Raw genomic sequence first — 15,933 nt, 5'->3', positions numbered from 1 at the left:
AGTTCCTGTCAGAAGTTATACTTTGGTTGTAAAACAAGAACTATTTTTATTTATACAGGCTTCATTTATTTATACAAAAAAGGAACATGAATATTGTTCCTGTTTTTTATCTTTAAATGAATAAACAGGAAAATCTTGAACATAATAAAATAGCAAATATATTTTTACTTAAAATATTAATAATTTGGGCTGTGGCCCAAGGTAGTGGTGCCACTCTGGCTGTGGCCCTGAGAGAGCCAAGGGTTGTTTTCATCAGGTCAATAGCTTTCTCTAGGATCCAATTCTAGTTCTGTGCGCAATCCCCTTCCTCTTCGCTAAGGTGAAGGGATTTCTCCATTTCTTGCTTCCATCCAGGTTGGTGGTTACCTCGTCTCAGTCACCTTTCTTGATCTCTTCTCCCACTAGTCTTTCTTTCCAATGCCCATCAACCAATTTGTCAGTATTATTAAACTAATGAATGATTATGCATTTATTTTATCTTTTGAGAGAGGGTTGAAGGTATATTGAATTTCAACAAGGAAAAAGTCTTTAAATGCATTCTATTTCCAACCTATTTATTTATTCAGACAAAAGGTTGCAATGTATTGGAAAGGTAGATTGCTTGCAAAATAGATAAAAACTCAAACATCTGTTTGTTCATTATAGCAAGTTAGTTTGGAAATTTTTCAGTAATAGATACATACTCTTGTCTGTTACATTGAACGGTTTGAATTAATCAGATATCTTATTTGATCTTTAAGGAAGTTCATTTAATAAGAAAACTCCATTTTAAAATTTAAAAATAAATTTTTTTATGGTTAATCATTAAAGCATGTATCTGTGACATAATAGTCCTCAAACAGAATAATCTATCTTTAGAAATTTTATCCTATTAAAATAGAACTATAGTTTTATTTTTGTGTTACATGTATTTTATTGTCTAAATAAATAATAATAATAAATCTTAAGAACAATTTTTATCCTGCAATTGACTTTTATAATTGTTGCATTGCATGAGTTGTTAGAATTTGTACTTTTTGAGACATGACACCTCAGCATTTGAACTTTGTAAATCCTTGCCCAGAACAAAAAAATGTAAGAAAGAAAGTATTTTTTCCATTTAAAGGAAAATCCTAATGTTCTGTCAGAGGAAATTAGCATTATTTAAAAGATAATTTATACTATAGTAAAAATTATAATATAGTGAAATATTTTATTATCTATAATTATTGTTTAGATTTAATCAATTATAATTGAAAATCTGTTTTGTGGTGATCTGTCTTTCACATATTATGCAGACCTCAAAGAAATATATATTTAACTTATAGTTCTAGTATGTCTATTTAAATTTGCCTCTTATATAAAACTTCAATGGACCTGTTTCAGAGTTATTTTAGAGCTTTTAATCCCAATTGTTTGCTAGAGGTTTCTATCTTGGAGGGGGTCCTTGGGGATGGTGTTTACAATTTATACATTGGTTTGTATTGTACTTTTAACTGTTTAACCCATTCAGAAAGTTTTTAGTAAGTTTCATAGAAATTACTTTCCAAGAAGTGAGTATAGAAATACAAATATATTGAATATAATGAACGTGATAATATACCGTTAAATTTTTGCTGTAATATGGTTTATCTTTCAATGTACATATTTTAAGATGCTTACAAACCAAATTTTCAGTCAACTTTATATGTCTACTTAACTAATTTCTGATTATGAAAGCGCATGCCAAAATAAGCCAGTCAGCCAATATCTGAGATATTCTTGTGTTCTTTGATTCCCATTTTCGTTCTAAACTTGAAGAACAAAGTCTGCATGTTAAAAAATAGAGTATCAGAAATGGAAAGCACTATGTCTATGGATTTGTGCATATCTTCCCCCCCCCTGAAAAAAGCATTTATATTTTTTGATAAATACTGGTAATAAAGAATTCATGTAGTTTCCCCCACTTAGGCAGTATTTATTCTAAATGTTATACTTCTAGTAAAATAGTGAAATGTATACTTCTAATAGCGAAATGAGTAAACCAATTATATAATGCTTTCCCATCTTTTCAAATGATAAATAATAAAAATACATCTCAGCATTCTCTGATGCAGCTGCTTAGAAGGAGTGACAAGTCCTTTCCATAGCCTGAGTAATAGTAAAACATCTGCTTATTTAAGTGATCAATATTTGTAGTAATCTCTATATATTAGCCATTGATGACTATGATTTGGCTGTCAAAATACTGTTTTTAGTAGAAATCACAGTGATAGCTTGAATCTATAAAACGTTTGGGTTAAAATCCAAAATATGATTTCTGTGTGGGATGTTAATTATGTTAACTATTCTTTTCTTAATAGTTGAGGATTTTCTCTCAAAATCTCCCTCCCAAAAGGGAATTCAATTATAATACAGTATCAAAGTCAAATTATACAGGAAGGAAAACAATATAAAAAGACCACTAAATCAAACACTTCTTGACAGCAATTGCAATGAATCAGAATTTAGTTATCTACCTCTATCAATAGACTGATTTTCCAAATAAAAAAATACACAACCTCCTTTGCAGGTGAGTCTGACCACTTGTTAAGAGAGATGGAAATATTAGATTGAACTGACTGCTAATATAAAAAAGTACAATACACAAGTGACTGTAGCATCATACAAACATGAACATAAATACTCTGAGTAGGACTATTGCTCTAATTCCCTTCCAATACTTTTGAAAGTAAAATGTCCAACTTTGCTGGACTAGCAAAGATAAGTTTTCCTACAAGGAACAAATATATTTCTAAAATATATTTGATTTAGAGAATAGTCTACAGAACAGATTTCCATTTTAAAGGTTGAAGGACTTAAGTCTCTTCTATAGGTGCAAATAAAGCACTCTTGAGCTCTATAATGGGTTTTGGGGGGCCAGGAATTATCAAGGATTGAAATGAATCAATCAGTGTTGGAGCATTGGCTTCAATTTTTTCCCCGCGAAGAAAATAAATCTACTAAACCATCTATGAAAATTACTTTTAGCCAGTACTCGACATGGTAAATTCTCCACGGAGATATAAGTAAACTCCAAACAAAGTAATACGAAGGAAACATGAATCAGAGTTATATATTTAGACTTTAATGCTTTTAGGATGGATATACTGTAGGAAGAGTTATGCCTCATATTTCAGGAAGCAAAGTACTCATGCTCTAATAGATGGTTACAGAATTTCATTTTGAAGATAGGAGAAAAAATTAGCCAGGTAAAATATATCTTAACGTTTGCTAATGTGATAGAGTTATATGTTAATATGTGAATCAAACACATTTTTATTTATGTCAAAAAATTCCCACAAAAAGAATGGAAAAACTAGTTTACCAAGAAAAACAACAAAACCAGTATTATTAAACTGAACTGAATTAAATACTTTATTTAACCAAGTGTGTTTAGATACACAAGGAATTTTAAAAGGGTTAACATTAATTGAATTTGAATATTTAAGGGTTCTGTGCATGTCAAACTTTTCCTTACTCTTTTTTATTTTGCTAATTTTAATTTTGTTCTTTTATCCAACACAATAAAGCAAATTTATTATGTAAATCATAAATAATTTATAAATATTTCTCTGATTCTTTTGCAGGGTTGGGAAGAAAGTGTGGATGCTTCTATCTCTCATTTGTTAAAAACATGTCTGTCCAAGAGTTCGAAAGACCATGCTCTTACACTTTTTAATCAATTATGTATACCCAAGGATACTAGTAGATTGAAGAAGCATATAACTTTACTCTTTGATAGACTGGCAAAAGGTGGTCGTATGTCTCTAAGCACAGACCTAGACTTTCACCAACCTATGCTTTTGTCAGGTAAGTGGTTTGATATACATTTATATGCACCCGGTTCAAAACAAAAGGAATGTAGCTTTGGTGAGGTTGTTTAAATTTCCTGCTAAAACGGTTATAAAAAAAGGCTTTTCTCCTTCAGAAATTCCAAAATAACCACTGAATAAATATGCTAGTGGAATTTTGATGCCAAATATTTTTAGAATGGTATGTATTTCTGTAACATTTAACATGATCCATTATGTTTTCTTTCTAACCAATAAAAAGTGGATTAGAGAATAAAACCACTTTGAACTAACATTTGTCTAAATGTGATCAGTGACTGCCATATTTCAGAAATAAAAATAGACTAATACAAAGGTTAATGTACCCCAGATGATCATTTCAAGCTGCCTTCAAGCTAACCGGTAAGTTCAGCTGAAAGTCACACAGATATACAATTCTACTTTAATGACTTTTGAAATAAATTCATTTAAATTGCTTTTGCCTGAATGGTGTAAATATGGGAATATCCACCCATGAGATTCTTCTTTTCTATGTTGAAATGTTAGTTTTCATATTTAATGTGTGGATATATTTAATAAGTCAAAGGGAAAGAGGTGATTCAGATCTTTTTATACATATTTGGTAGTGTTGCACAAAGGCAAGATGTTCAGATTATCTCTTCTGAAGAGAAATGGTCAAGTTATGGTTTGCTGATCCCATAATTTTTTGGTATTATGCTTCTGAACAGTTTATTATTCTATCACAAGTACTAATTGTGTGTTACAGGTTTTGTCTTAATTTATCTCATTTTTCTTTATCAAAACACATTAAAAAAGTAGTCCTGTGGAAATAATTGTGCCAAGCCAATTAAAATATTGAATCAGTATTATGTTTAGTACTATTTGTTATATATATATATATATATATATATATATATATATATATATATATATATATATATATATATATATATATATATATATATATATATATATATATATATATATATATATATATATATATATATATATATAATGTATATATATATATAATATATAATTATTATTATTAATTTTATTTGTATACCGCCCTTCTCCCGAAGGACTCATGGTAGTATTGAAAGAGAATATTCAAATGAGTCTAAGTTAAAAAGAATAAGAATTATTTCTGTAGTTGCTGAAACTATTTGTGAACAAAAAAATAGATGGAGTGGCGGTACTCTTTATAACTGAAGTTAACAGTTGCTTTTTCGCAGGATCCAATCTGGGACGGTCACCGGAATCAGAGGTTTAGTCTTCTGAGCTTTCAAACTCATGCTGGAGCCTATCCTCAGGGAACCTCTCTCTACATTCACACAAACATACATACAAACATCTAAGATTCCACATTCTGGTAGAGAGAAATTCCCTGAAGATGGGTTCTAGCATGAGTCCAAAAGCTCGGAAGACTAAACCTCTGATTCTGTTGACCAACCCAGATTGGATCCTGCAACATTATTCAGAGACACTTACATTTACTTTTATTTGTGAATTGCTTTTATTGGCACTTCTCACAATGAGTATGATGGAGATAAAAAAATATTTACTATGGATTAAAGGAGATGCCATCTCTACCCCTGTTGTACATTGTTTTTTCCTCAGCTGTTTTTCATTAATTTTAATCTTACTGTTTATATTTTTAATGTTTTATATTGTCATTTTTATTTCATTGTAACCACCCAGAGTTGCTGGATACTGAGATGGACAGCAAATAAATTTACATAATAAATAATTTGGCCTCTATGTTCAAATCCGTTTGCTGATGTAGACTTATAAATCTCTTAAATCGTTGACTACTGCCTGTTTTAGAATGTGTCTTTCACATTATATCTCTTTCGTCATTAAGATCTCATGCAGTGATTCAAATATATGCTGTTAGAAAAATGTAGTATTTATGATAGAAATAGTGCCTCTACAACAATTGTCCTAAGAATTTTGATTGTTTAAGTGTTAATGTTAAAATGCATGCATTTTGAATATAGACATAAAAGTACTCTAGTATAGCATTGTGCTATCCTGAGGTCTGCTCAATATTCACTTGCCATCATCTCTGTTATTAGATTAGTTTGGAATTGATCAGCTGGAAAGGAGCACTGTTGGCTTGTGTGAGGTTCTCTGCATTTCAAGATAGACTGGTGAGGACAAACACAGATTAACTTTACACTCTATTGAAGGATTTGGGAAATGAAAAATATGGTAGTTTAAAGTGATATTCATATTACTTAGGAAGGAATATTTTTACAAAGATATAAAAATAAATTGGTATGTAAATGGAAACATTTACAGGCATGTGCATACATTTAGTCACAATCTGTTTAACTTGGGCTAAATAAGGGATAAAAAAGAGATAAAGGGATAAAAAAAGGTAAAGAGTCCCTGTGGATTTTACTCAGCTAGTCGTTGCCAATTTTAGAGGATAGTGCTCATCTCCGTTTCAAGGCCATTGAGCCAGTAAGGTCAGAAGACATTTCTGGGTCATGTGGCCAGCATAACATCACGGAGTGCTGTTACCTTCTCACCAAAGTAGTACCTATTTATCTACTTGCATTTGCATGCTTTCAAACTGCTAGGTTGGCAGGAGCCAATGCAAGGAAAGGAGCTCACCCAGTAGCATGGCACTTGGGTCTCGAACCTGGGCTGCTAGCTTTCCAGCCAACAAGCCCAGAATCTTAACTGCTGAGCCACTGCACTTCCTCAAATATCCCATTTTAAGGGATAATGGAAACAAATGTTGATTCTGATGCAGTCTAGTCCATCTAATGTTTTAGAGGAGACAGAAAAAATATTGGTCAGGGGACTGGAAATTGTTGGACTTGTCCCTTGGTCTTAGGCATATCCCTTTTGATAAAGAGTGAAGCAGGGAATCATGTTTTCTTCTCTTTACAGGAGCAGTCTAAGCCAGGGGTAGGCAACCTCGGCTCTTTTATGACTCATGGACTTCAACTCCCAGAATTCCTGAGTCATCATAGCTGACTCAGGAATTCTGGGAGTTGAAGTCCTAGAGTCATAAAAGAGCAGAGGTTGCCTACCCCTGGTCTAAGATAAGATTACTTACTCTATGCCCCTTCCTGAAAGGCAGAGTTCTTCTTGCTGGATTCTTGAAATTAGTTGCTTCCCAATCAGAATGGGAGGTGGAGGAATGGAATGAAATGCTCAAAAAAGGGGAAAAAACTAATGGAAATATGGGTTTCTTTCTGACTGTACCTATATGTCCCATTCTTGCATTAATAATATTAAGTTAGAGTCATTCATCACAGTGACTTAATTTATTTTGCTTTTTTCATTTTACTACTATCTAATATATTGTGCCTTCCTTGCATGTAGCTGTTATGTTTTTTTTAAAGAGTAACTAGATTTCTTCTGATTGAAATAGTAAAATAAATTAAAGTGGGATATAAATATTAGTGATGAAAGAAAAACAATGTATAGTAACTTAATTAAACCTAAGGCAGGAGCCATAGGAGAAAATTTTCAAAGCGGATTGTGATGTGACTGTGTGATGTGATGTGATGGGGAGAACAATTTGGTCCTCCTTTAAAAAAAAAGTTACACTTGGCAAGTATATACCTAATCCTTGGCAACTATTTTGATCCTGTTCCTAGAACTAATATGTCAATTTATTGTGGGTGTGGTATAGCTAAATTCAATACTGCTTTAAAGACTATATTTAAAAGCAATGTGAATTTATTTAAAAAAGTAAAAATGTGATTTGTATTGTTATATAAGTATATAGATTCCAGATAACATTTTCATAAGGTTTTTGCTCAATTTCATTCAAATTTTTGTTTGTTTGTTCGTTTATTTAATGTTCACAATAGCTTCTAAGCATTATATGTAGTTCTTGACTTACAATAGTAACTGAGCTGAGAATTTCAGCCATGGGTCATTGTAATCATAAGTCAAGGTACCTGTGACTGAAAGTAATTTTCTGGTGTTTTTCATAATGATTGTTAAGCAAACACTGTTTTCAATAATGACACTATTATTAAGAGTACCCATTCATTTGAAATGGAGTTTTTTGCCAGAAACTGGCAAAAACATCTTCAGTAAAGGTCCTGTGACTGCAGAATACTGTAGCAGATTGTAAAGCTGCCCATCCAGCATAAAGTCAAGTGACCATGGGGGGGGGGGCAACACAACTATTTATGTTGGCTGGGGTTCTTTATGGGCTGTAAAGCACCTGTTCTGTAGCCATCATAATTTCAAATGATTGTAAAATAACCCATTGTTAAGCAAGGATTACCTGTATTATTAGAATTACAGTTAATTAATTTTTAAAACTTAGTATTTATACAGTTACAGGAAAATTGTATGGGATGCTCAGAAGTAAGCTCAGTGACAATAAAAATATGCACAAATCATATTGGTGTATGGTTTATATTATATTGCCTTTGACCTTGTTAAATAGCTGGCTGAGAAATGAAGTAAACGAGTTTTACAAAGGGCACCAATTATTAGTATTGGCAAGGCTATAGAACTTTTACTGAAATATGGTTTAAACCACTCCAATGACTCCTAGTCCTGGGCAAAACAATGGTAACCTTAAACTAAGTAAATGTATTTTCTAGTACACATTTTAGTTATTTTCTTTTGCAATTTGTATATGCATTTAATTTAGACTAGATTTAGTTATAAGGCTATAATCAGATTTAGTTATCTTTACATTTGGACATCACATTTGCTCTCAATTATATTTTATGAGCAACATTCAGGAAAAATATTTTTCTAATACATTAATAAAATATATACATTGAATTAAAACAATTGGAATAATAATAAAATATATAATAAGGGGAAGCAATTTCCTTCTAGCAAAATAAGTTTAAAAGTAATGTTAACTATATTGATACTGGGCAATTTTGAAAAATAAAGAAAATGGGAAATCTGTTTCTATTCAAGGAAAATTTGAAAATCTTGTGGGGAAGGTTTGTGTGTGTGTGTGTGTGTGTGTGTGTGTGTATGTCTGTGTTATCTCTGTCTACCTGTCTACCTACCTACCTACCTATAGCTAAGTAAGTATGGTATGTGTAAGAGGGATGAGGGATGATTTCTGTGCATCCATATGTAAGAAGGAAGGTTGTGAATGGACACAAGTATTCAGAGAAAGGATTCTGTACACTGTGTGTCCATGCAGGTTTATATCTTCATGTACTGCTGAAGGTTTCTTCTAAAGTCAGCTATGCTTACAGTTTCAAAAGATTCTTATTTCTTGTTTAGAAACTGATTGTCAAGTTCCAGCTGAGAAGCTCAATGAAGCAAAACACCAAAGGCATTGCATTCTGTAATGTAAACTTTATTAGGCATTATCAAACTGGTAAGATAGGAAGGAAGCTAGCTCTGAGAATATGGCAGGAAACAGATAATTAAAAGAGTGAAACTTTCCCTCCCCTCTCTGACAGTCCAGGTCGCATTGTCCAGTAAATCTTCCAGCAGTTGTTATGAGAAGAAACTTCAGTCCGCCAAAACAACTCTTCAATGGCTTCAGCTCTCACGTTGATAAGGAATACTTGTGAATCCCAAACTCTCCCCTTCTCCCTGCCCCCCGTAACTCTAAACAAGCTAGAAGCATTACAGTGGTCTTAAAAATAGTAGATTTCATAGCTTGACATACCAGCACCCTAAAAAGGAAACGGAATCTGGAAAACAAAAGAAATATACATCACTGCTTGTTAGTTTTTTCCTTGTGGTGATCCTGGTTTCCGGGGGTACTTAGTGTGGAATTGTTTTACCAAACAATCTACTTTTACATGTTGGGCTTTTATCCATCTAGTAACCCTCCCATTGGACAGGTACTGCAACCTCCCTTTGTGGATTCTGGAATTGAAGATTCCTTTAATTTTTATTTATTTTATTTATTTTAATCCCATTTATATCCCGCCCTTCTCCAAAGACTCAGGGCGGCTTACAATCTAAGCACAAATCAAATGTGCTTAGCAATAGCCTTCATTCTATGTATATGCCTGCTTATTAGGGCTTTCGCGCCCCCCAAGCAGCATTATTACAAAGTCAGCTTATTGCCCCCAACAATCTGGGTCCTCATTTTACCTACCTCGGAAGGATGGAAGGCTGAGTCAACCTTGAGCCTGGTGGGATGCGAACCTGCAATAATTGCAGGCAGCTGGTGTTACTTAAGGAGGCATCAGCCCACTGCTCCACCAAGGCTCTTAACCTCATAATGCATTTCCCCTTCTATCAATATTGAGGCCAGGGTTGCAGACTCTACTGGTTCTATTGTGGATTCCCTGTATTCCCTGGGTGCACTTTACCCAACAACCTTGGTAGACTTAGCTCTACTGACTTTTATGATGGGGAAAGGACCTATGTACTTCGGCCCTAACTTTTTGCAACTTTGTCTTAATTTAAGTATCTTAATTTAAGATACTTTGTAGACACATACACTTTATCTCCTACATGGAACGTCTCCTGTGGAGCTTGTTTTTTATCTGCCTGTTTTTTCTGACTTTCGGCTGCCTTAGCTAGAGCCTTCTTCGCAGCTCTCCAGACCCATTGGAATAAACCCACCCAGTTACTTAAGGTGCTCAAGGAGGGGGGCTCCTGTGGGCATTCTGGTATTGGCATGAATTCCATTCCTGTGGCTAACTTAAATGGAGTGAAACCAATGCTGCTGTGTACTGTGTTGTTATACTGCAAACGGCTCTGCCCAGTTCATTCACTGGTAGTTGACATAGCAACACAGGTACTGCTCCACTATGGCATTAGCTCATTCTGCAGATCCATTCATACTCAGAAAAGCAAAACTGAGCCCCTGGGAGGACCCAATCATCCTTAAAAAGTCCTTCCAGAACTTAGCAGTAAATTGGACCCCATGATCTGAAATGATGCACTTAGGTGCTCCATGCAGTTGGTAGATGTGTTGCAAAAACAACTTCACTAGTTTCTGGGCTGAGGGGAGTCCAGCACAGGTGATGAAGTGGGTTTGCTTGGAAAACAGGTCTATCACAGTCCAAATCACTGTGATTCCCCCCTCTCCAGCAGCTCCATTATAAAGTCCATGGCTATCTCCTTCCAGTGTCTGGTCAGGTCAGCCACCTGCTGCAGCAGCCCTGGACTCTTCCCTGGTAATCTTTTGCTGGCCGTATAAACAGCACAGCTCCCACCATAGTTCTCAATCAATCAATTTATTACAGCCAAAGGCCAACACATCATAGTTCTCAATGTCTTTCTTCCTCTTTTCCTCCCATAACTGTAGAAAAGCTAGAAGCATTACAGCAATCCTAAAGGCAGTAGATTTCCTAGCTCGACAATGATAATTAGTGTTAATTAAATAATCATTTATTTATTATGTGTTTTCTCGTCTTCCCAAAATGACAGCGACTGTACTGTGTAAAGTTTGTCTATCATCTGCCTGTCTGTCTGCCTACCTACCTACCTATCTTATTTGTAAACTGCACTTGTCCTAATTCACACAGTGATTTCTTGGTCTAGTGATAATTTGAATCTGAATATTTAAGCATTGCAATTTATTACTTTATTTTTCTAGTAGTGTGGGAAAGGAGGAGGAGGAAAGTGCATGAATGTGTATTGTACGTTTTAGCTGAAATGTATTGCAATGGTGTCTTGTTGAACAAACAAATATTTCACTAATTCTTTGGACATAGACATTATTGTAGAAACTTGTGTACTTTGATACTTCTGAATTTTATAGGGATTTTGTTTTACAATAAACAGTTTGTTGAATGTATGTTTTATTATGGTTAGTATGATTGTTTTTGTTAAGCATTAGCTTTATATATATTTTACTGTATTTAAATATATTCAGCTATCTCTCTGAAGCAAAGGTGCATGATATGGTTCATTTGTTTTGGTTTCCACGTGAACTTTGGAAAGTATGTTGAAGTCCATATGCTAGAAATGGATGTGACCAGAGCCAATTGTGAGAGAAGTTTTTTTGAGTTATTAATAGTAAATTAAATGTGTCTGCAGCCTTATCTTACCCACATAGAAAGCTCTGGGTGCCACAAAAGAGGCTAATATTTTTGATTTGCAAGCCCGTTTTTTGCATCCTGCTTTATTTATTTTTGTTATAGTTCCTTATGTTGTGCATTTTATAATTTGGCACTTTGAATTAAATGCTGTTTTATGAGCTTATAATATAGAACTAATTTATCACTTTGTTATAGTTTATATGAAATGATTTTTCCTAATATTATGTTGAGTTGTATCATGCTGAATTGGCTGTGTGTGCTAGCTAGATAACCATGTCATACATGTCCCAAAAGTGCTTTTTCAAAAGGCAGCTGGACTTTATTTTTCCTTGAGGATGTTTTGCTTTTCATCCATGGAAGAATTTATATTCCTTGAAGTCATCTGCTTGTTAGCATTCTTTCTGAGAATCATTGAGGCCACTTGAAGATTTATCTATGCCCTCAGGGTCACGTCAATAATGTAAATGGGTGTGGAACCTTATTAGAACTGCTGAAAGGATTGTATTGTAAACAGGAGATATGAGACAGCTGAATCTTGACTCACAGAAGCATTTTTCGGCAGCCCCAGGTAACCGCTTCCAAAGCTAACTCTCCCCCTCACCACACCTTGAATTTGGACACTAAAGAGCTGATGCAAATAGGAGCCACCAGACAGGCCCTGGGAGCAAAACAGCAAAGGTGCAGACAACTAGTCGTATATTTCTTTTTAAAAAAAAATATGTTTTATTAATTTTTAACATACACCTTAATATTTGGTAAACATCGTGTTGTCTGAATTAGTGTTTAGAAAACAATAACAATTAATTTCTATAATTCTGTAGTCCATATAGTAGCTTTACTTGATTTCCTCTTCTTCCAATAATATTCTCTTTTGCCAACCTTAAATTAATACAGTTCTTATTTAAATAAATGACCATTGAATGTAAACATTTTTCTCATGTTTCTGCAAATAATAACCACATCAATATAAAGCTTCTTTTCATCGATCATCTTGATTGCCTTGTCATAAATCCTATTTACATTCTTATTTAAATTTGTTTTTCCCACAATATTCAAAACATTCTTACTGGTTAAGATTTTCTCAAAATTAGTTACACTTAAGTATTTAAGTCTTTTTTTTCATACGTCATCACATTTTTACATTGCTCATGTCCTAAAGAAAAATAAGAGGAAAAAAACAGAGAAAAGATTTCTTTTATGTAAACCATCCCAACATTTTTATATTTCTCATGTCAAAAAACCAAACACAAAAGAAAAAAGAAAGAAGGCATACTATATATTACTTGAGGGGTTTATCTCTCTTAAACTAATCTTCATTTATGTTCAAAATCTTTCTATTTCTTTAACCATATTCAAACAAATGTTTAATTTTTAAATACTCCCTCTGGTAATTCCCATCTAATTTCTTAATTCTCACTTTAGCCTTTTCCCCCCCCAACATCTTCCCTGTTCAATATGCTTCGATGAATCAAAGAATCTTCCCATAATCTTATAAATGTTGTTGCAGTTACAAAAGGCAAAACAAATAAGATGTTTTTATAGGAAGGTTTTGCCCCTTTGTATTCATTGAATTTTTTCCCCTTTTTTCCTTTCTTGATTTTATTTATTATTTTTTGTCTCTTAAGTTCTCATAATTCTTCTGGCAAAGTCCATTTTGCCATATTTTTTTCTTATCCTCAAACTTATTTTGTAATCTTGAAGTGTAGTTTGTCTTTTCCATGTCCAGAATTCCCTGTATTTTTTTTCCACCTGGGTTGTCATACTTCCTTGTATTGTTAAATTCCATCTTAAAATCTCTCTCCTCTGTCTCATATTCTATTTTTATTTTCTGAGAATTTTTATGTTGTAAAGTTAAATTGGAGATGTGTTCATTTATATTTTCAAGGTTATGTTTAATTTCTTCGTGGTTTGAAATTATTGTTGTTTGGATTATTTGCAACATAGCATAGATCTTCTTCTGGAAAGTATTTGTTTTTTCTTGGTATATTCTTTCTGCAGATCTCTAGTTTTCCATGATAGCTAAAAATCAGGATTTTAATTTATCTGCAGACAGCTTTAGAGTTACAGTTGAGTTAGTATTTGTAATCTAGAAAGGTCAATTCTTTTTTTTTTAGAGTTTATAATTCCCACTTTGTAGAAAGCCCAAGATGTTTTCTTTTTTCTTTTCTTTTCTTTTCTTTTTTTTGTCACAGCTGTTCTCTGTTATTAAGACATTGAAGTTCACTAGAATCAAATGTATCTTTTCCTGGGCCTTGCCAGTCCCTGTAATACAGCAGCTGTTGTTATATTCATCCACCACTAGATGTCAGCACCTGTTCTTTTCAGTAATAGACAATTATTTACTTCTATTTTCATGATATAAGAGGGAAATCTTAACAGATTCTACTGATTTCAAACTTATTCAAATTAAGTCTTATATTCTTTTCATTTCAATATATTTCTGTTCCCCTTGAAAGGTTTAATTCGCTGCTTCCATGTGCAGGAGGGTAGGGCAAAGGTCCCCCTCCTTCTCACTTTCGGAGGCTTTTTGCTTCTTGTGGTTTTTCTTTTTCTTTTTCCCCAGGAAATCAATTTCCAAGTAGAAGAGAGAAAATTAAGCTAGCCTCTTCTCCTGCCAGTTTCTGGAGGGCTTTTCCCGAACTGATCAGATTGACCGCCGTCTCTCCACCACTGGAAAAAAGGGAGAATGGGGAGGGAATGGCTCTGTGCAACGATGCAGAGCAGAGATGAGCACTTGCCTGCTGCCCTGCATCACCCCGCATCTCCCTTCTTCATTCTATGGCAGCCCCATTTCCTGCCGCTTCTCCCGGCACTGCTATAGAGCTTGGTGCACCATCGCCCAGCTCCTCCCTCTTCCCCAAAGCAAAAAATTTCTTCACTAACCTGCTTTCCAGCTCTGGCGCATTTCTCTCCTGCTGCAGGGAAACGGAGTTCATGAAACTAAAAAAAGTTCAGTCAGACCTTCCAACTTCTAGCGGAAAAAGAAAGATTCACAAAGTTGGAAGGTGTGACTGAACAGAGAACAGCGCAAGCCACAGGAGATTGGTGGAGAAGGAGGAAGCGGCTACCACCAGGCAGGTAATCTGTGGGGCAGAGCAGGAAGAAAGCCCCTCTAGAAAGCCCTGCCTTTTGCCTTCACTCTCACCTTGCTCCAAACTGGTGAAGGGGGACCAGGTCTACCCTACTCATCCTCTGTACAGTAGCATGGCAGTCCAGCTCAGGAGGGGAGTGAAAGGGAGCAAGAAGTGACCTGGCTGGGGTGGCTCTGAAGGAAGCGGGGAGCGTGGGGCAGCGCCATCCCCTCCCCCGCCTTCCTCACCTCGTTGTGGCGGCAGAGGCGCAATGTGCCATGCGGCCTCCTGCCACGAGCGGCTGCAGCAGAAGTGGGTCAGCAGCCATGCAGGCTTCTGCTGGATGCGGCTGTTGGTGCCGCCGCAGCAATATTAGGCACCACCTGAAAATAAGACCAAATGCCTCTTTTGGAGGCAAAAATAATATAAGACTGGGTCTTACTTACATGGTATCAAACTCAACCTCTCCTCAGCCCATCCCCCTACCATGAATGAGGAGGCTGAAAAGACTACCCAGCTCCTCCAACATTATCTGAGGTGCTGCTGCACTTTTAGCTAAGACAACCAGCCATTGTTATTGGCACTTGCAGAATTATTATTATTATTATTATTATTATTATTATTATTATTATTATTATTATTATTATTATTATTATTATTTTGTATTTTTGTATTATGAAATAATATTTAAAATATTATTTCAATCAATCTTTTCAGGTTTCTATGTAAATAAGTTTTTATTCAAACTCATCTGTCAAAGGTATTTTTTCCTTTTTTGACTAAGGTGAGTACCTATGTCACTTATTAATCCTTTTGAGATAAAAGTTCCCATGTGCAAACATAGCAATAATTTTTCACTGTTCCATTCTTTGTTTTGAAAAGAAGTGCATTCTATATATACAGAATATTTTCTCTTAAAATGTATGTATCCTTTGTAATTGTCAGTTGACTTGTATAAGCTAATTTAGCTTATATTAGACCTATATATTATATCTTAGGGATTTCATCTCATTATTTTTATGGCATGTTCAGGTAAGCAGGAAAGACCCTCATCAAGAATTTTTCCATTCTGTGATAACTAGCAGGTATTAAATTTACTGCTTTATC

General features: G+C 34.5%; 1 protein-coding gene across 1 annotated transcript in view; it reads left to right on the top strand.

Annotated features, from left to right (window-relative positions):
* The window catches only part of BBS9 (Bardet-Biedl syndrome 9), a 245,832-nt gene that overhangs the window by 138,067 nt on the left and 91,832 nt on the right, over window positions 1-15,933 (top strand). The window contains exon 20 of the mRNA XM_081343253.1: window positions 3,588-3,810. Coding sequence (XP_081199379.1) covers window positions 3,588-3,810 — 223 coding nt within the window. The remainder of the gene's footprint in view (window positions 1-3,587; window positions 3,811-15,933) is intronic.

This window comes from Vipera berus, assembly GCF_964194415.1.
Source record: "Vipera berus genome assembly, chromosome: Z".
In the NCBI taxonomy this organism is placed as follows: Eukaryota; Metazoa; Chordata; class Lepidosauria; order Squamata; family Viperidae; genus Vipera; species Vipera berus.
This window is presented reverse-complemented; position numbering and strand designations above follow the sequence as displayed.